General features: G+C 41.0%; 1 protein-coding gene across 3 annotated transcripts in view; it reads left to right on the forward strand.

Annotated features, from left to right (window-relative positions):
- Positions 1–22,859, forward strand: part of HEATR3 (HEAT repeat containing 3) — a 191,783-nt gene that overhangs the window by 125,020 nt on the left and 43,904 nt on the right. For all 3 annotated transcript variants that reach the window (XM_078671370.1, XM_078671369.1, XM_078671371.1), the window contains one exon: positions 1,527–1,609. In XM_078671370.1, the coding sequence (XP_078527496.1) occupies positions 1,527–1,609 (83 nt within the window). The remainder of the gene's footprint in view (positions 1–1,526; positions 1,610–22,859) is intronic.

Genomic DNA, 22,859 nt, shown 5'->3' on the forward strand with positions numbered 1-22,859 from the left:
CAAATGGGGGGACGTTTAAAGGAACTCGCACACCCCAAAGCAATCATTACCTGTATATGGGCAGAATTTTAAGCCTTAATGGATGAGCGTGAGGATAACAATTTGATTCTTGCAGTGTGGGTGGGTAATCAATTTGCTGATACTAAAATGATGGCTAAACAACACCAACGATAGTTACTTCAACTGTTGCTTAGTTAATGGATTAAGTTTTCTGGACTGTTCCTGACATTTGTAATGGTGAAGTGTACATGCGGTTGCACATGATATTACAAACTATTGCTCATATGTTCAGATAATGTGTCAATTCTGATTATCATTGCTTGCTCCCTCATGTTTTGTTGTTTTAACTATGCCCACATATATTGAAAATGACATTTGCAATTTTTTTACTACTAAAAATTAGGAGAGATTTATGATTAATGTTTTATATGCCCAGATTCTCCTTTTGATACTATGTATACCCTTATGCTTGTTTTATTTATCATAGTTTTTCAACGTTTTATATTTCCATTGTACTTTGTATTGACACCTTGCTTTTCTCTTTTCAATATCAAATAAAAATTTTCTTGAACTTAAAAAAAAAAAAAAAAAAAAAAAAAAAATTAGGAGAGAAATGGTCTTATTGCATTCAGGAGTTGGTAATCAAGAGACCTAGCTGTATGCCCAGTAGTAGAATGTGCCCATAACACTGACAACTTTATTTTCTTGGGCTTTAAATACTTTGTAATTTATAGGATTTGTTACGTTTTTTTATTGCCAAGAAACTAAGGTGAATAAGTGCCTTTTAAGAGAAAATGTAACATAACATGACCTTTCCTTTTTAGACAACAAATGACATTCTTAGTTTGAAAATGCCATCCTTAGTTTGAAAATGCCATCCTAACTTGGTAATTCCACCTCTCAATGTTAGTTATACTCGTCCAACAAGAAAATTAAGGACATTGTGATTAGTTTACAAAAATACAGCTCTTGGAATTGACTTGAAACAAACACATTCATACCGCTCTTAAACTGCTTTAGCTCTCAGTTAGCTAGTGTTTTGATTACAAAATGTAGGCTACTGGACTAGAATGTTATAGGAGTGTGTGTTCAGAAAGTATAGAGGGTGTGTGGCAACATGTCGTAAATGAGGTTAGGTTTTCCTTCCTGATTATTGCCCATCCTTGTTATTTCACAGACCAAATGCTACCACCCGTGGAAGGAGTACTGTTGGTCTTTGAGGAAAATACTCTTCTAAGTGTTACCAGGGCCAAATATTTATGTTGCTTTAAATTCTGTAAATGCTTGAATAGCTGTTCTTAACATAGCTTCTGTTCAATGGTATTATTCATTTTTTTCCTTACCACCTCTCCTCGATTACACTTCGCACATCCAATGTGAGTCATCTCATGGACTCCAACACCGCTTTTGTTTGTGGTTCCATAATGTGTGGTGATGGACTGACTGACATGGTTAACGTTACTGTGCTGCATGCAAGAAAAGCAGATTCTTCAGTCATTTACTTGTTTTCATCTTTAATTTTTAAGATTCTGGAAAAAACCTCCTTCCCAAACAGCACTGCCGTAGATGTTTGCGCAAAGAGCCCCTCTTGGAAGGTATTAATTCGAAAGTAAGAGACTTAGACTTGTGTTGAATTACATACCTAGTTGCATAAACTCTTCATTCAGTTGTATTTTTACTAAAAGAAACTGTACTGAATTTTATTTTGTGTTTTATCTTCTCCAAAATCCAATATGCCCAATCCATTGCAAGAACTTTTTTTTTTAAAGCAATCCTAATAATAATGGGTAAATAATTATAATTATCTTCATAAAGTAACAATTACATCTTCTGCAAAATCATGTTTGCCTTTAGTGCTGACAACTTTACAGAAAAGGGGGTGAAGGAGTGAGGTGTAGCATGTGCAGATGACTAAAGCTGGTTGTGCCATAATTTTTATGATGTACAGAGGACCTTGAACATAAGAGAAAATGCTGTGAGTTTCTTATGTTACACCCAGTCATACAGCTTGGTAGTGGATGCTTGGAAAAGTTTTCTACATATACAATTTTGCAATTGTATAGTTGGGACAGAAACTCATGGGTTGATTGCAAGATCTTTAGAACCTTTGAAGCCAGGCAATGACTATAACCCAACCTATGATTGTAGATAGATACTGCTCTTAATGTGATATTTCTTCTTCACAGGTTTTGATGGAGCAGGTATCATTATTTCAAAGTAGAAAAAAAATCTATTTAGTGCCATAAAAATCATTTTTGCTGCAATTATGCTTACACCTCAGGAGAGACTGGTATGCTAAGTTTTAAAAATGTTATTGCCTGTGTTTGTAATTTGCTAACCCCAGAAATAAGTTAAGACAGTGCACTTATTCAGTTGTTTTGAAACCTGATATTAAACGTGCAAAATCCCAGTTCTTGTGTTTACTCGTTCTAGACAAAAAGTTACAAAATAGTCTTCTGAGTCGTGTGCCATAGAGACCATTTCACTGCGGCCACAAGATACCCATTAAATGCCATAATTACAATTGAATTCTCTTCAGGTTAATTAAAATGAGGCCTCATTATAGCATGCAACATTTTACACCTTTAAGGTCTCATGTCTGATATTTTCTACGTTATTTGAAAATCACAATTCAGTTGAGCTGAAGGCTCTTTGAGGGGCGCCGGAAGTATATTCCAATTCTCTCTTCAGACCGATTTTTACTACTCCAATGGCATTCAGATTAATAGAGCCCGACTGACTATGGGTCTCATCTATTCGATTTCAATCCATCTCCCAAAGCTCTGGTTTTTATTCTTTTTGCCCACATAAGTATATCTCCTTTTCCAAACCCAGTTAACCCAGACCTGAATTTTTTTTAGCCCTAAGTGATCATTCAAAAATGCCTTCAGTAATCTCACTGCTGCATCTTGGAATCATACTCCTGATCATTTAATACAAATTAAAATTTATTTCAAATTTAAATTTGCAAAAGTATTCCATGATTACTATCTGCACTTTTGAGGTGGCACATCCGATGGTCTGCTCAAGTAGCAAGCATTCAGTGTTGCAAAAAATGTGAGTTCGTTTTAGTAAGGCGTATGCACTTTATTCATTTGCTTAAATTGGTTTATTTACTCTGCTTTCGGCTACAAGCATTTTCACATTTCATAAGCAGGGCTTTACGGGCACAAGACCTATAAATACAAAGTGCCTTTGCTGTTGAGTACCAAGCTCTAGGATCTAACAGGCCTCAATGGCACACTAATGATTCTTTTTTCACTTTGCGTTTTATTGCGCTTTCGAAGCATAATTTGTCACTGTTCTCATACTTTGAGTTATTTTTTATAGTAGTTTGGTCTTAAATTGGTGCTTAAAAAAGTAAGGCATACAGTGAAGCCCTGTTAAAAGTAGCATTTAATCCCTTAGTGATGTAGGAGTTACTCTTAAGTCCTCACTAATGCAGTATCGTAGGAATGGACCAGGTGCTCAGTGTAGTGTAAAGAAGCTGGGTAGATATGCAGAAATGGGGTGAGCTGAGGGAAGGTTTTGTTGATAGATCAGAGTTGCCAGACTGCTGGTGAGTGGTACGCAGGTTTGTATATGCTGGGCTCAGAGTGGTGCTTGGTGTGAGGTAATGAGGTGTGCATGGCTGACACATGCAACAAAGTAACAGAAACTGATAGGGGTTGGAAGAAACTGAACTACCCCCTGAAACTGCTGGACAAAGAAGATGCTGTGCTGGTATTATGCAAATAATTATTGTGGAAATGTTTGTTTAAATCACTTTTTTGATTTGAAGTGCAAAACATGCAATAAAACACAAATCAAGCGCTGTATGTTGGGAGGAGGGGGATTCTGCCGTTCGTTCGTTCTTGAGTTCCTTCCTGAATTGAGGCAGTGACGGTGATTGCTTGAGATGTAGAGGCAGGGAGTTCAAGGTCTTTTGCAGCAAGGTAGAAGAAGATCTTCCTCCAGCCGAGGTCTAGCGGATCCGTGAGATGTGACCAGGGCCAGATGGGTGGAGTGGAGATGTCTGTCTGGTGGGTGTGTAGTAAGAGTGGCGTTGGTTGAGGTATGCAGGTCTGGCATTGTGGAGGGCTTTGTGTGAGCAGCTTGAAGGCAATTCTTTTGGTGATCTGGAGTCAGTGGAGGTCTCTCATGTGATCGGTGATGTGGCTGTGGCGGGGGATTTTCAGGTTGAGTCTGGCAGAAGCCTTCTGGATGCTCTACAGTTTCTTTAGGAGTTTCTGGGTGGTACCGGCGTAGTATGCGTTGCCATAGTAGTTTGCTGCTGACGAGCACATGGGTGATCGTTTTCCTGGACTTGTTGGGGATCCACTTAAAAATCTTCCAAAGTAGGTGGAGCGTGTGGAAGGAGGAGCATGAGATGACTTTGATTTGGTGGTTTAATGAGAGCGAGGAGTCTAGGATGATGCAGAGGTTTCGTGCATGGTCCGTGGGGGTGGGGGGGATGTTCGGAGCACTGCAAGCCACCAGGCGTCGTCCTACACAGACACGGTGGAACAGGATGAGGACTTCCGTGTTGTCTGAGTTGAGCCAGACCCTTTTTCTTCCAGTCTCCCTTGATGCTCGCCACTTCCTAAGCCTATGTCGCCAATGAACTCTTGGGCATTGTTTATAATGTTTGGTACCATGCGCTATTTTCTTTATTATGTTTGAGGGTAGAGTGCTCTTCACCATAGTTCCTCAACTTTCCCACAGTGGAACTTCATATATTTAGATCTGGTATTCTGGAATTAACTTGGGAACAGCAGATGGTATTTCTTGCACCAGAGTTCTCGGAATTCTTTAGGTCAGTAATTCATTAAAACTGGATCGCTAATGGTAGAAAGGCAGCATATTTACAGGTAAAATAGAAATGTATTGATTTTAAAAAATATATATATTTTTAAAGATGTATATTAAAGCAAAATTCAGTAGATCAAATAATTGCCTCTTACTACTGCGGTGAGAGCAAGCTTAAAGAATGCATAAATTAAGTAGGACAATGTACAGCATTTGAACTTCAAGTGGAAATCTGGAGTTTACAATTCGAACCTGGGCTTTACATGTTAAGTTTACACTTCTTAGATTTGTGCAGACAGTGAAGTGAGCTCTCTGCTTATTCATACCAGGTGTGGGTGGAGGCTTTCCTAACCCTGAGATGGTATTGCTTGGATTTTAAGACCATGCATAATCCAAGGTTTGTGAGCCTGCGCAAGGTACCTGCATACAGATCTGGGCCAATGATTGTATATGGTGGCTTTCAAAATGGGTTGTATGTAATAAAAAACAAGTGTACAAAAAAGAAATGTCTAGTATTTAAAAAAATAAAACTTAAGGTATATTAAGCCAAATACTTAATCCCTGTGGTAATCTAAAAAAAGTATCTGCTGTAAAAATGTCCCAGAACCTTTTTTTCCCTTCAGGTTTTTTTTATCATTCAGTGAATGTTGTTAATACATAGACTAATAATAGACTATGGAAATTCGCTATTGGTAGGGATTAGGGAAGATTTATTATCAAGGTTGCATGTTCAAAATTCAGCAGCGTGTCTAGCCCTCAACAAACCTGCACAACTCAGTCATTACCCCTTTTGCGACAACTACACTGGCTCCCTATCAGGAAAAGAGCAGTCTTTAAGCTCTTGTGTCTAGTGTTTAAATCACTGCTGGGGATGGGTCCCGCCTATCTAATGAAGAAGTTAGAACCGTACATTCCTGTGCGTCAACTGAGATAGAGTAGCCAAAATCTGATATGCACGCAGACAATCAGGAAAGCCAAGGTGGGCGGTCCTGCTTTTTTATCTAGCCTCAGCAGACTGGAACAGATTACCAGATGACATTCGAGTCTGCTCCAATCTGGCACAGTTTAAGAAACTGCTTAAAACATTTTAATATGTTGTCTGCTACCTAGGCGCCGAGAGATTCCCCCCCCCCCCCCGGTGATGATTCCCTGTGCCATACACATTTTAATAATAATAATACATCATATGCATTTTGATTTATTTGGAAGACTACCACTTGCCTCTCAAACATTCAAATTGGATCATGTAGGTTTTCTCAATGTGGATGCCCCCCTGTACTCTCCTCTTAGTCCTCCCCCAGCTGACACTGTCCCTCACATTGTAACACTTCTTGCAGTTACTTGTTTCTTTCTTCTTTCTTCTGATAAGCATTTTAGATTTTTTTCTCATCTAGTGTCATGTACCTTTTTGCTTTTTTTATTTATATGCTATCTCCCTTATCTGCAATTCCTGTGTGCTGTAATTTTGACTGGCTTTTTTCTTTAAATGTACTTTTATTTTAGTCTTTTATTTGTGGTCATGCCATTTAAGAACTTCCAGCCTTATATATTTCACCTTTTTTTTTTTTTACAAACAATTGTTTTTGTTGCCACTATGATGTGTGTATATAGCATTGTAAACCTCAGTGGTGTAGGAGGGCAGACTATTACAAGCATGTGTATGAGTTTGTGTTTATACCTGACCAGGAACTAACATCCGCTTCCACAGCAGGGGCCAATTTTAAAACCCACTTGGACTGTACCGTTTCGGTAACTTTCTTTTTAGGTCTGGCCTAGCGCAGCGCTCATGCGCTGCTGTAGGAGAGGGCCTCTTGGAATCACTCCAGTCGTCCAAGAGGCTTCTCCGTGTGGGTCGACCTCCTCCCACACATTCCATTGGCCTTTGCGTATAATGAAAGCCCGCAAATGGCCAAGACGGGTGTATGTCCCCCCTTTCACTTCCATGGCCTAGGGCGCTGATCCGACGAGGAGCAGACCCAATGATGAAGCAAGACACCTAGCTGACTGGCTGTGTGAGGGTCCTTTTCCAAAAGGAGGATATTTTTCTCCAGCCTCTGCGAGCACACCAGTGTTACTTAAATACATCGACCTGTAACCTCTAGGAGGAACCGCACACCATTCTGTTTTGCCCGTGGTGTGGTGATATAATGTGGAAACGTGCTGGGAGTTTTAATACTGCCCTCACTCACACCGAAGTGTGAGATGCTTTATGATAGGGCTGCTTACAAAACACCCCGGCAGTACCAATGCCTGGGGTGGAGCAATAGGGTTGGGGAAGACCAGCACAACATAAAGAGAACCAATTTTTCCAAATAGTGACTGGGAAGGTGCAGTGAAGCGAACGTCAAAACTAACTTGGAGGTATCCCTAAGTCTATTTTATTCCTGGACCCTCCGGTCCGGATTAAAACGTGAAGGATGTTGGTGCTAGGGAGTCGCTATGTGCTCCTTACACCCCTCCTTACTGCCCGGTGGTCAACATTTTTCGGCCTTTTCAATAAGCCAACTCTTACGGTCACGTAGGCCTTCTTCAGGACACTCCAGGTCCCAGTTTGTGTCATCACACCCAATCCTCCAATCGAGGTCGTAGGTGTATCATAACTTAGATCTTACCCTCAGGAATTTCCCACGAGAGATTCCTTGGGTTTTACTGCAAAATTAAAACAATAAGCAGTCCCAAAATTAGGCTGAGTGTTATCCTTGAGGTACTCATCTTCCACCGCGTGTTCCGCATTCATATTCCACACACCTGAACCCCGGTGCAACACCTTTGCGTGCCTAGGGTTACCCTTAGTAAGTTAAAATATCATATTTCCTTCTTCCAACTTTGAAGTCATGCGGAAATAAGTGGTTTTGTCACCAAACGAGTTTCACATACTCCTCAAGAATACCACACTTCTTGTATTCTTCTATATGCAAAACACCCAAGCACACCATATTATTGTGACACATCAAGTGATGTAAATGTTTTTTCTCAAGAACAGTCCATAGAGTCTCAGCATTCAATGATTTTCTAAAGCCCAAAAACAAACTTCTCAAAGGAATATCCACACAAATCTTCTTAAGTTGAGATCTGGTGTTTTATTTCCAAAGTTCATATGAGGAAAGACAGCAGCCGACGCGCGTTTCGCCCACAGGGCTTTTTCAAGGCTGCAACCAAAATATTTATACATGTCCATCAGATAAAGACAATTTTCTATCTGATCAAAACATTACACTTATCAAATTGACATGCAAGATCCCTCATGGATCAATCAACCCAATTATTTATATAAAGATTTCTATATTAACCAAAATGAGACCAAAGCATGTAAAATAGTGCAAAAAACACCCTGGTGGATCAAGTCTCCCAGAGACCATGTGATCGTGCCGGTGGAACAATGGTCAAGAATATCAACCATGTACATATTGTAAGAATCAGAAGACTGACATAGCATTCCCAGGAACAGATGAGTGTTATATTGGCATTTGGTGTATCATGCCAATAGAAAACCTTACCCACCACCAGGTGCAAACCAACACGCACCTGTGATTGTGTGGAAAGTTCTCACCTATTTAGTCACTCTTCTTGTAGGTGATGCTATTGTCCCCCAACAGATATTGACGAAAGATGACGCTTGTGGTGAGGATGTATAAATATTATATTTTTGCTCTGTGGGAGGAACAGCCATATTACTAATAATCCTTAATGGGCAAATCAGCAACAGGGTTCAGTTATGCATTTCTTGTTTATAGATCATCACTTCTTGAATGTTTAAACTATTCAATTGTAGGACAAACACAGTGTCGCTAATGGGTTCTGTATGTCTGCACCCGTAATCAAATATATCACAATTTCGTCTTTGAGGCACAAACAGTTAAGCAGCTATAAAATAAGTACTGAAGTAGGTCAATCATAAAATTGCCCATTAATATGGGTGCAAAGTTAGAAAAATATATATTTTTGCCGTATCAAATTTATTTGTTAATCTATAAAAACAAGTAAAATTGCCAAAAGTATTTCGACATTGCTGCCTTACCATTCATACGGTAATTGTGGCCCCAACAATATTCAAGCCTGTCCTCTTCCAATGCACCACGCAAAGTGATTTTTCTAATCCATTTTGTAAAGCGTGTTTGTTCTTGAATCTTGATACAAATATATAGCCAATGAACAAGTACCAAGAGGACTCCGTATATTAATTTTCCCCTCCTTTGAAGACCTTGATCGGGGTCATCTCAAAGAATGGGAAAGACTATTGGCCAATTCTTCTGCAGGTATGATTGATATCCTAATTAGGGATGCAGAACTTAAGAGAGAAACTTCTAGTGGAAATTGCTGCACTAGAAAAAGAAATTGACAATATGAACCTTCCAGAGGTAGTACAGAAAAATCTGGCGATACTTAAGGAAGAGATACAAAAACACCAACTCTACTTAAAAGAGAAGAAATTACAAAAGATAAGAAGGGATGAGAGGGACTATCACAGCGGTAGAGTTTATACGTTTGCCAAGAAATTCGACAATATTAAAACATCAGGACATGCTAATACAGATGACAGATCAGCTACTACTGAAACCCCAAGTATGTCTGCGGCCTCAAGCACTAGCAGCATCATTAGTGCAGGATCATCTAGTTTATCTGAGCCAATTCCTAGTACTAGTTCAGACCCCTTTTTTTTAGAGCTACAGAGGTTCGGCAAAGGGAACAAACAAGCCCTTCAGAAAGAGCGATTTACAAGAAAACAAGGAGGGGTAAATGTAGAAAAAGATCCAGGCACAAAAGTAGGGATGACGACAAGATCGGCAGCGCGCAATCAACAAAGATAGATTGTGTTCCTGCTGACAATGAAAGAGAAACTGTGAATGTGATAAATCTGTCGGACTATGAACTGTCAAAAACTGAAATAAATCTTCTAAGCAGAGGCCTTGGTTTTTGTCCTTATGTGTATCCTAATTTCACCTCGTTTCATCTAAGTTGTTTTAAGTTCACTAGAAAATTAAAGTTACATAAATTTTTTAAGGAACAAAAGCAAACACATACGAATTTAACTGAATTAGATACAACAGGACAAACTCAAACAATCAAAGATATAAAGGCAATACATTTGTTAATGACAATGGGTGACCAAGAGACATCTATATCACTTGAAAGTCTGGCAGCTGAACTAAATTTAGACACTTACGAAGGGTCAGACAGCGGACTTAGACCAAATTCTAAGTTCACACCTCACTTGCCACATAACAACTGTATAGATATCTTTCAGGAATTGGTCTATGAGGATTTATATAAGTTGGAGGACAAATTCAAATTCTCATCTAGTAAAGACAAATTTAATCTTTCCCGTGAAGAAAGTGATGCCCTTAGGAAACTTGCTGGTATTTCCTCCCTTGTCATCCGAGAGGCTGACAAGGGAGGGAACATTGTTGTCATGAACAAGGTGGATTACATCAACGAGATAGACAGGCAGCTAGCTGATGATACCACATATACACCATTATCAGGCAATCCTATAAGATCAACTGTCACACTTATTGAGACCTGTCTGAAATATTGGAGAAGTAAGGGACTCATCTCAGATACAGAATTCAGATATCTTTTTAAGGACACTCCAACATACCCATGCATATATGTGCTTCCAAAAGTACATAAGCAATGTACATTTCCACCAGGCAGGCCAATCATCTCTGGAATTAATTCACCAACAGAAAGAATATCAGAGTATATAGATATGTACCTACAACCCCATGTGATTAACCTGCCATCGTACATAAAAGACACCTGTGATGTATTGAGTAAGATATCTGATGTAGAATGGACTGAAGGACATCTATTGGTCACAATGGACGTTTGTTCATTATACACATGCATACCTGGAGAGATGGGTAAGAACGCGATAGAACATTATCTGGACTGTCGCCCAATACAATGTTATGAACATACACAAATGCTATTGGACCTAATCAACTTAGTTCTAAACAATAACATCTTTTTACATAATGGTCAGTGGTTTTGCCAAAAAAGAGGTGTGGCTATGGGGGCAAAATTTTCACCTTCATATGCAAATCTCTTTATGGGGCTATTCGAACTAACACACATTTGGCGCAATTGCCCTGAACATCTGTCGCAACATATTCTCTACTATGGCCGGTACATTGATGATGTCCTGCTCTTCTGGGAAGGATCCAAACAAGATCTGGATACCTTTTGTACATTTGTCAATGCTAATGACTTCAACTTAACATTCACTATGGAGTCGAGCACTAGACAAATCAACTTTTTGGACATTACAATTATTGCTGACAAGAACAAACTTATGACCATACCATACAGAGAGGTAACTGCGTGTAATGCCACTCTACACGCAAAGAGTGCACATCCACCTTCACAGATCAATGCAATACCGTTTGGTGAGATGCTGCGAATCAAGCGGAATTGCAGTGTCGAATCTACTTTAATTAAAGAATTGGATGATGTGGAGCGGAGGTTTCTACAAAGAGGCTATTCCCCTTTTGTCATCAAACAGGCAAGAACGAAAGTTAATCGAATCAAAAGGTCCACCTTGTTGACGAACAAAAGTAAAAGGAAAAAGAGTATCAGGAAGATGAATTTCATCGCACCATACTCCAGCATAAGCACCGATGTATACAAGATTTAAAAAAAACATTGGCATTTACTAAGGCATGATATGGATTTAAAAACAGTGATAGGAGATAATCCTGTTCTTACACATGCCAGGGGCAAAACTTTGAGACAATATTTATCGCCCAGCTTTGTAACACCTACAAGCAGTAATATTTGGCTAAGTTGTAAACAAAAAGGTTTCTACTGCTGTGGAAATTGCAATGTATGTTGCTTTGGACTACATAGGAAAACAGAATTTAAATATAACACAGAAAAAACATACAATATCACCAGTTTTATCAACTGTAACACTAAGTTTGTAGTGTATTGCATCATATGTGTATGTGGTAAAATATACATAGGGAGTACCATCAGAGCCCTAAAGGAGAGAATTCAGGAACACATACGTGCGATAAAGAGTAACAATGCTCAATATCCGTTGGCAGTACACTTTAACACCGCACACACTGCAAATGATCTGCACAAACTTGGCTTTCACGGCATTGAGAATGTCAATTTGGGCCCGTGAGGCGGTGATAAACTATCCTGTTTGCGAAAAACAGAAAGTTTGTGGATTATTAAATTACGTGCTGTGGAATGTGGAATTAATATTCTCAAGGATCTTCATGAATTTCTCTAAAAGAATAAATAACTGACATGTTAACTATGCAGTTTTAGTGATATGGCAAACCATATACACAATGAATTGTACATTGTTGACCTTCATCTATATGTGTGTCTAAAAGCAATATGGGTCATATAAGTCATGATGTGAATAGACAAGACTAAGAATGTTGAAAATATGTCCCTACCATAACATATGTATCACCTATGCAGTTGTAAGTAGGCTTCAAGGTGGTTGACAACATGTAAATCGGAATAATGTGTTACTAGTGCCTCGAATGTTCTTTTATAAATTCCCTTCTCAAACCTTCATTATCAATGTAAAGTCTTCTGCTGTTAAGAAATGGACATTAGCACCAATACACTTAGATTGGAATGGTGGAAATGAGTCTACTAGTGCCCTGGATTTATACTGGTGGAACAATCTGTCATAATATAAACGCCAATCAAGTTTCTAAATGACCTCCCCATCAATTGCGGGGATAGCTAATATATAAAAGAAGGTATTTCTTCTCTTTTCTCCTTTTAAAATAATTCATGCCGTCATAAATATTTTTTTCATAAATAGTTTGACTTAGAAGCCTAACATTCTCGGAAGTCATAACTCGCAATAAATTATGAACCTAACAGGTACGCAAACAGAAGAAACACATGGAATGATGCACAAAAACAAACAATTCTAACATCTTTAATAATGGCAGCCACGGACTTAAGGACGCCGATCTAGTTCGAGTGGCGTAGTCCGTTTTTTATTTTTATTACAACCAAGGCGTTTCTCCACAGTATATCTATGGCGGAAACGCGGAGGAAGCAGGACAAGAAACACTACTCGGCTCGTAGATACTCGCACCGAAAGCTAGAACGAGGTAAGAACAATCACGTTAGAATGGCAATACATGCACTGGGTACGAGTTTAGACGGAATCTAAATATCGGCAGATATGATGCTTTTTTAAATGCGGCTGCATTTCATGAAAGTGACTAAACCAACATAGATTAACAACGAGCTTGTCTGGAGGGGAGAGGTTAACTGAGCTCGCCCCGTATTTACTTTGCAGCGTCTACAATTTGTGAATGAACGTCATGTGTGGACGATTCATTTAAATAATAAGGCATGTGAATGGATGGTTAGCAGCCATCTGTGAATGAGGGCATGAATATAAACTCAGGTATATGGCATCGAACCACATAGCCAAACTAAAGAGTAAATATCGTATTTTTGAAATTAATTTAGGATACAAACATAATATGTTTGGAACAATAGTTTAATGTCAGCAGGTACAGATTGGCTGACTGTTCCTTCTTTCTTCCTTTTTTTGCCAACTTGGCTCGGTCACACAAGTGTAACCTTGGATGTATCAAGATTCAAGAACAAACACGCTTTACAAAATGGATTAGAAAAATCACTATGCGTGGTGCATTGGAAGAGGACAGGCTTGAATATTGTTGGGGCCACAATTACCGTATGAATGGTAAGGCAGCAATGTCGAAATACTTTTGGCAATTTTACTTGTTTTTATAGATTAACAAATAAATTTGATACGGCAAAAATATATATTTTTCTAACTTTGCACCCATATTAATGGGCAATTTTATGATTGACCTACTTCAGTACTTATTTTATTGCTGCTTAACTGTTTGTGCCTCAAAGACGAAATTGTGATATATTTGATTACGGGTGCAGACATACAGAACCCATTAGCGATACTGTGTTTGTCCTACAATTGAATAGTTTAAACATTCAAGAAGTGATGATCTATAAACAAGAAATGCATAACTGAACCCTGTTGCTGATTTGCCCATTAAGGATTATTAGTAATATGGCTGTTCCTCCCACAGAGCAAAAATATAATATTTATACATCCTCACCACAAGCGTCATCTTTCGTGACTAAATAGGTGAGAACTTTCCACACAATCACAGGTGCGTGTTGGTTTGCACCTGGTGGTGGGTAAGGTTTTCTATTGGCATTGATAGAGCGCGCGGGTCACCCGACCAATAATTTCGCCACTTCCGGCTTCGGGCCCATATATTTCAAATCACCATATACATTAATCGGATGACCTCACGGTCTGCTATCAGATATTTGTGAGTCCCTCTCGTTATTCCTCAGAGTACCAGACTTACCATCCACCGACACGGGTACCTATGACCACAATGGATCAGGGAGCTAGCTGTAAAAGGAAAGGCAGCAAAATACAAACCCAGCAAATAACATTCAATACCCTTTGTAAAATGACCACGGACAACTGAAAGTTTTAAAATCTTTATCTAATTTAGTAAAATTCAGAAATCATCAAATTCACAGTAATTAAGCAATCGATAATCAAAATAACAGAAAGTACATAGCTGAATAGCAAATAAGTCAGTGCAACCATTTATAACCTACTGGAACCAGGACACATTTAAAATAAAGGATCAGGAATTAGATCAGGAAATGACAAACTGCAATGCAAAATATAATTTCTAACAGATAGGGTGACATAGGAACACGTTATCAATGCAAATGACTTTATAATTCAATGGTTGCGGGAGAAAGCATGGAAAATTAATTCACGTGCAACGATATGTCTTTATTGAAGCAAAAGACAGAAAAATAGAAAGGTGCAGTTTCAGGAGATTCAGAGCAATATTTACCTAGACTGGTGTGAAAACCAAACCCTGGCCACGGGTCAGTTAAGGACAGGAAACCCTCAAGGAAGGATACCCCTCGAATGGACAGCAGGTGCAGAATGGACACCCAAGACAGGACAGGAAACCCTCAGATTAGGATCAGGACAGGACCCTCAGGACAGGACCCTCAGGACAGGACCCTCAGGACAGGACCGGCACCCGCAGTTCGGAAGCAACGCCTGCGCTCCACCCTCTCTGCAGCTATCGATCAGGACCCCGATTGGGTCAGCGAATTCCCCAGCAAAGTGCTTCGCCAGCACTTAAGGTTCAGTAAAACCTTCAGAGTCTATGGTCAAATTTCGGACAGAGAGCTCCGCAGCTCCTCTGTATCAAGTCACCTATTGAGTGCGTTGGGTCAGTGACAGGTCAGCTAAACCAGACAAGTCGGACAATTTCCCTGGGTGAACCCAGGGTAGATATACTGTTTTGGGACGGTGTACCACCCCCCAATGTTGCAAAGTGTCAGAATCCCTCAATTTGGATTGGTCCTAAGGTAGGATTTGGGTAACACACCAATCAGAATAGACTATTTGGAGGCCTACTTTGCATCTCTGGGTACCGCCTAGCAAGATTGGGGTTCCCATGAGAAACTGCACGGCAAACAGTAGCGCAACACACAATGTATCATATAAGGAGCAACTTTCTCCATTCTCGTAGGGCAGAGGTGGCTTTCCCATGAGCATCTTGACTGTGGCTGCCAGCTGGCTGAGTTCCACTGTCCAATGTGGCCACCTTTCAGTGCTCCACGAGTATGCGCAGAAGGGACCTTCAATATGGCTCCCAACCGGTTCGCGCCCCCATTCCCCGCAGTACATGAAAAGTAAGCGAGAACAAATTAATACATAGAAATAAATGAATGCATTACATGTCATAATTTTGTACTTCATTCTTATCACTATAAAATTATACTATGCAGTTTAAATGTTAGCAACATATACATACTCACAAGAGCATCACCACGTTATTCATGAAAGCTGTGTATTACGCATGCGCACCCTTTCCCACCAAATTTATAACTACGTCAGGTCACGTGAGTGTGACTGACGCATGCGCAGAAGCCATTTACCAAGCGGCGGCCATGTTTTAGAGACATGGATTAGTTGTATTAGAAACACACATGCGCAAGCTTCCTCTACTTCGTTCGAATATAAAATAAGAGATTAGTAAGACGTACAAATTTTATTAATTGATTACACACAGGCGAGGTTCATGACTCGAGCAAGTCGCAATGCGAAGCTTGCTCTATCAATCCCCTCTTTGATGATATTTACTATCATCACAAAAAATAATGGACCCAGATGCCAACTTCTTCACACTTTATACAGCTCTATCTCTTCTAACAAACGATCCAGTTTCTCCTTTTCATTTTTAGTAGGGTGAGAATTTTTCACCTTTTTGTATATTTGATTATTCATTTCCTCTAATTCAAGCTCATCCACACTTCGTTTCACTCCTCTGGCATTCACTTGATGCTTTCTGGTGTGCTTACGGCATTTGCAACAGACAAATATGAAAAATAGGATAAGACCTATAATTCCAATTGGCATCAGTACCTTGAACAACAAGCTTTTACCTAAACTAGCAAACCAATGACCTACATTTGAGAGACCATCTACCAGTCTCTTCCAGGCACTGTCAACCTCGAGTGGTTTGAGTTCCTTTTCCAAATTAGTAATGTTTTTCACATATCTTTTGAGCTGCACACTTTTGTCCGGAATATAAGTGCAACAATGTTGCGCCTTCAACATCCGGCAGACTCCGCCCTCTTTTGCTAATAAGGTGTCAAGAGCAAGTCTGTTCTGCAAAACCATTGATCTGATCGCAACCATTTCGGTATTGACCAGCAGAAATCCATGAGCTGTGTCCGTAGACAACACATCCACTATAGTGGACAATTTGCAAATTCTGTGAGTGTTCAGAACCACTCCCACTCCAGGTATCAGTGCACTGAAAATACTACCCATTATTTCACCTACGCTTTCTCTTTTACTACGCACTAAGCCATTAGTATTTTCACTGCTTCCAGCAACTTCATTCACATGGTATATTTTTGGGAAGACAATGCCAAAATAGCAGCTTCCATACCAGTGATCCGGCAATTTGAAATAAGCCTTGTCTCCACATATATAATAAATTCCAGGAAACACAGGCTCTGACCCATTTTTGAAACCCCATCCTCCAATTACCTTGTAATTATGTTCACATTCACTGGAACCAATGAAAATGTTATTATAATAGCTAGTCTTCTCGCGGTGAAGACATAGCTTTCCCTTCCTTTCAAAATCCAGCAACAGAGCAGGTCCCGCCCCACCCTTTGAGGTGCCCTCCATGTCCTCAGCCCATTTTGGTGTTTTCTGTTTTTCGTCATCTGCCTTTCTTTTTATTTTTATTCTCCTCTTCTCTGCCATGTTCAGGAAAATCTTTTCCTGCTCACGCAAAGAGCAGGTCAAGTTATCTCTGTGTGCGTCACGTATGTCTATATTACCTATAGTCAGAAAGTATTCGCCCATATAGCGAGTAACGTCACTTTTGGTATGTACAGGATTCAGGTTCCCACGTATAGGAAGTTCAGAAAAGATCACGTCATTGTTAGAGTAATAGTACTGTAACGGTCCTCTTTTGTAAAATAAGCTTGCTAAAATGCTACAGGATATTCCGTATGTCAGGGGCAAGTGATGGTATGTCACGCCTTCAGCCACAGAGGTAGGTAGCTTCATGCAGACATAGCAATCTTCAATTTCCATAGTTTCTACATAGTGTATTAACAAGTTTGCGAAAACATTTAAATGTCTTGTTTCTAACTCCGTGGTAATGTAGTCCTTCCTCATCTGATGCTTCTAAGTCTCGTTTTGTCTGTCTGAGTGCTTTTTCATGTCTTTCTACACTTCGTGTTGTCAGTTCTTCAGTGTCGGTAATCTGAGTAGGGTCAATATTAGTATTTTTGCTCACCGCAAAAGGAATGAAAACTGTTAGTCCTATCCAAACTAATATCACTATAATTATACTACATACACATACCTTGCAGCATGTTTTGCAACAACTGCGACTAGGTCTACCATTCACGTTTGAATCAGACATTTTGGCTCAGAAGAAGTTTCTCGGCCCCTCTTTGTCTCTTTGCACCAGTAGCTTACTTTGTGCAAATTCACGGTGGCTCGTCTTCTTTTTCGGCAGAGTACTCAGCAACTGGTTCTCCGTCGCTTTCGTCAGTTATATCAAGATCCTCAAATTCTTCCAGAACGAGCGTCCATTCAGGAGACTTGTACTTTTTGTTTTGTCTTTTTATTCGATCGCTCCTTCTTTTGGAAGTGTCTTCTGGTTGTTCTGCTATGCGAGAACTTCTCCTTTCTTCTGCACGTTTTTCTTCTACCGTTTTTATCCTCAGTCTCAATTTCTTTATGAATCCAGGCTCAATGTGCTTTCTTTTCTTAAGCCTTTTAGTTGGTACTGGGATTTCGTTTTCTTTTATTGCCCTTTTATTTTCATTTGCTTGTGGCAATGCCGTTTCCTTTTCTTCCCTTCCTATCTGACTAGTTCCAGGGCTCGTATCTATTTCTTCTGCCTGGTTACTAAACTGGCCTTGTTCAGGAGAGTTTTGCCTTAGCTTTTCAAATGTCTCTGTTTCTGTTTCCTGAACACGTTCTTCTACCCCTGTCTGATCCTGTTCGAGCACTTCGATCCCTTGATTTTCTTCTGCTTGAACTATTACACTATGTCTAGTCTGTTCCTTTTCGACATCAGGAGTCAGTGGAGGTGTATCAATTACTTGCTCAGTCCCTGTCTGACCTTCTCCTTCCTCAGGTTTGATGTGAATCTCAATAGTCTGAGGTTCTTCGCCTGTGCCTTGTTTTTCCTCTCTATTCCACTCTCTACCTTCCAAAATTCGCTCTCTTGTTCTGATGGGGTCTTCGGTGAGGTCAATCAAGGGTATCCACTCATCTGGCCATATGCTCGGCAGCTCGTCATCAGCTACTTCTGGACCAACTTTTTGGAACCCCTCAGCAGGCTGGACTCTTGGTAGCTCGTCATCAACTACTCCTGGACCAACGTCTGCGGACCCCTCAGCTTGACTGGTACTGGGCTGTACGTTGTCAGTTGTTTCTGGTCTTGCTTCTGCAGGCCCCTCTGCTGGACGGCCTTCTTCTCCAGGCTCCTCGTCAGGTAGTACCTTCTGGGTGTGGCTGGCGTGAATCCAATGGGGAACACCTGCACACTTCACTGCTGTGGTTGTTACCAGGATCACTTGGCGCTTCAGTCCCCACCTTGGTGCCAGGCAGCTCGACCGAGTATGCTTCTTTATTTTGACCCAGTCCCCTGGAACCAGTTTGTGGAGAGGAGTCGTTGGATTGGTGACGCGTCTTCTCCGATCTGGCGAGAGATATAACGTACTTGGTCACCTAATCTCTTGCAGTATTCAAGCACCAAATCATCAGTAATACTCAACAGTTTGCTTCCTGGTACCCACGCTTGTCTCATCACTCTTCCCATCAGGATTTCATGTGGGCTCAGGCCTGTCTTCCGGTCTGGAATACTTCGGAGTCCCATCAGAACCAGAGGCCGGGCCTTTACCCAGGTCATGCCAGATGCATCACACAATTTCGCTAGTCTTGTTTTGATAGTCCCGTTTATTTGTTCCACTACTCCAGAAGCCTCTGGATGATATGCACAGTGGAGTTTTTGCGAGATCCCAAATGCCTTACAGAGTTGGTCGATCACATCATTCTGAAAATGTCGGCCTCTATCTGATTCAATAGTGACTGGAACCCCGAATCTAGGTATCAGTTCTTTTACTAAACACTTTGCTACTGTCAGTGCGTCACTTTGGGGAGTAGGGTAAGCTTCCACCCACTTTGAAAATAGGCAGACAATGACTAAGACATAACGCTTCCCCTCACAACGTGGCATGGTGATGAAATCAACCTGTATTCTCACAAAGGGACCCCCTGACCTTCCAATTTTCCCTAGTTCCACCATTGTTCTCTTGCCTGGATTCATCTGTTGACATGACAGGCACCTCTGGCAGAGGGACTCTGCTACTTTCCTGAACTTTTTGCTGTACCAAGTCTGTTGGAATACCAGAATCATGGCGTCCCTACCAATGTGTGATCCCTCATGTATCAATCTCGCCATTGTGCCAAGCAAGTGTCTGGGTAACACAGGCATACCATTTGGGCCCAAGATGACACCATCCTCACGTCTTGGTCTACACCCTTCTTCCTTCCACTTCTCTCTCTCTTGCCAGGGTGTCGCCTGCTGCCATTCTCTCACTTCATCCCATGTAGGCACTTCTTCAAACACTCGAAGTTGGCAGCTGGTTCCGGGCCCCCCCCGTTTTGGATTTATGATCAATCGATCCCTGGCACATAATTGTGCCACTCGATCAGCGAAATCATTTCGCAATGATACAGGGTCAAAGTCCTTCTTATGGGCAACACACTTGACCACTGCCAATTCTTTTGGTAATTGGATTGCCTCTAAAAGGTCTTGAACAACTTTTCCATTTCGAATAGGGGTACCTGATGAAGTCAGGAACTCCCTCTGTAGCCATAATTGGCCAAAGTCATGCACAACTCCAAAACAGTACTGACTGTCAGTATACACTGTTAGGCGTACATTTTTCCCAATTTTGCAAGCTTTTATCATAGCGATCAATTCGGCTACTTGTGCAGACTTTACTTCAAATAAATAACCTGCTTCTACAATTTTAGTTAAGGAGACTACCGCATAGGCAGCACTCGGGCCTCCTTGTTCATGTCTTAGGCATGAACCATCCACAAACAATTCCATGTCATGTTTAGGCAAAGGTGTTTCTTTAATGTCTGGGCGTGGTTTTGTGCAAAATTCTGTTAAATCAGTGCAGTTATGCTCATCTTCCTCCCCATCTTCCATATCCATTGAGTTGGGAAGCAGAGTGGCGGGATTCAGAATGTTACACCTGACAATTGTTATATTTGCAGCACCCACGAGAATCCTCTCGTATTTAGTCAGCCGACTAGGGGTGAGATACTGAGTTTTCGTTCTTGTTAGCAAAATTACCACTCCATGTGGAACATACACAGTTACAGGATGTCCCATGACAATGGATTCACTCTGCTCTAAACTTGTGCAAGTAGCAGCTACTGCTTTCAGACATCCTGGTAATCCAGCAGCCACTGGATCCAGGGTGGCAGAGAAATATGCCACTGGCCTCCTGGTTGTGCCATGCTCTTGAGTTAGGACTGACAACGCGCAGTTATCGCGAGTGTCACAGAACAGGGCAAATTCCTTGGAATAGTCTGGCATTCCTAATGCAGGGGCTGTACACAGACAATCTCGCAATTTTGTGAAGGCTGTTAAGCTCTCATCATCCCATTCTACAACATCCGGTGTTCCTCTCTTGGTCATTTTTATCAAAGGCCTAGCTAGGACTGCAAATCCCAGAATCCATTGCCTGCAGTATCCTATCACCCCAAGAAACATTCTGATTTCTTTCTGAGTACGGGGTAACTGCATCTTTTGAATTATTCTCACTCTTTCTGACGTTACTTTCCTGATGCCTTTCTCTATCTGGTGCCCCAGATATTTTACTGATTTTGCACAGAACTGTAATTTTTCAGGGGCCACTGTATGTCCCTTCTCACTCAGGTGATTCAGTAGGGCAATGGTGTCAATCACACAGTCCTTATGACTTTTGGACGCCACCAAGAGGTCGTCAATGTATTGCACCAAGACAGAATTTCCAGGTAAGACCAAAGTTTCCAAGCATTTTTTCAAGATCTGATTAAAGATAGAGGGGCTCTCTGTGTACCCCTGGGGGACCCTATTCCAGACATACACGTGGCTGTTGAAAGCAAATGAGAAAAGAAATTTGCTGTCTGGATGCAAGGGAATGGAAAAGAATGCATGACATAGGTCTATTACAGTGAACCACTCAGCATCCCAGGGAATCTGGTACAGGATCACTGCTGGGTTCGGGACAATAGGGCAGCAGGGAACCACTATCTTGTTTACCTTTCTTAGGTCCTGAACTACTCTGTACTTGCCACTAGGCTTTTTGATGCCCATAATCGGTGAGTTGCATGGGCTACTCATTACTTCCTGTATGATGTTTCCTTCTAGCAGTTTCTGTATTTCCAGGGCAACACCTGTTCTCACTTCTGCATTCATTCTGTAGGGTTTAGTATTAGGGTATACTGCATTGTCTTTTATGTCTATCTGTATGGGGTCTACGTTTTTCATTAACCCTACATCTTTCCCCGTAAAGTCCCATACCTCTGGCTTCACTGTTTCTTGGAGTTCTTTGGGCAAATCCTGCATAGTCATTCGTTTAATTTCTGAGTCAGGTCTTATTAACATTAATTTATAAATGCCATCTTCATCTGGGGTCTGAATTTCAACACCCTTTGGTGTGCAAAAGATGGTACAGTTCATTTTGCACAGCAAATCACGTCCCAGTAAGTTCACTGGACTGGTGTCACAAACGACAAATCTATGCATTTCTTTAAAGTTTCCAATTGAGATCTCCATGGGCTCGGTAACAGGAGTACTAATCAGTTGATTAGATACCCCCACTACTTGGATTGCTTCTCCCGAGAGGGGTAGGTTTGGAACGTCCACTGTTCTCACAGTAGAACGGGTAGCGCCAGTGTCCAATAGAAAAGTGACATCATTTCCGTCAACCTTTCCTTCAATGTATGGCCCTGACTGGTCTACCGGCAAGGAGGCGCCAAGCACGCACTCCTCGTCCTCCCCTCTCAGGCCCCGTCAGTACTGGTCATCACAAAAGAAGGTATCATTTAGTAAATACTGCGAAGTTGCTGCATTTCTGTTCTCATTGCTCCCCCAGACTTCTACGTCCTCACCCTGTGTCGATTTTCCCTTAAACACTTGCTTTGGTGCTCGGGGCAACTGAATCGTTTTTACCTGTTGTTGGGTCTTTCTTGGTCTTTCATTCTGCGCCTGTGGAGTTAAATCAGGTGTTTGGGAGTTATCATCCTGCAAATAGGGACACTCGTCTCGCCAGTGTCCAATTTCTCCGCACTGGTGGCAGGGACATTTCTTCTTAGCCTCCTCCCTGCTCATTTTGGGCCGGGGCTTTCCTCCTCCCCCACCCCCAGGACCTGGATTCTGAGTAGTTTTGGCCATTTTATTCAATTGTTTTTCCTGCTGTTCTGCGAGCTTCACTTGAGCCCA

Source organism: Lissotriton helveticus, chromosome 12, assembly GCF_964261635.1.
Source record: "Lissotriton helveticus chromosome 12, aLisHel1.1, whole genome shotgun sequence".
Classification (NCBI taxonomy): Eukaryota; Metazoa; Chordata; class Amphibia; order Caudata; family Salamandridae; genus Lissotriton; species Lissotriton helveticus.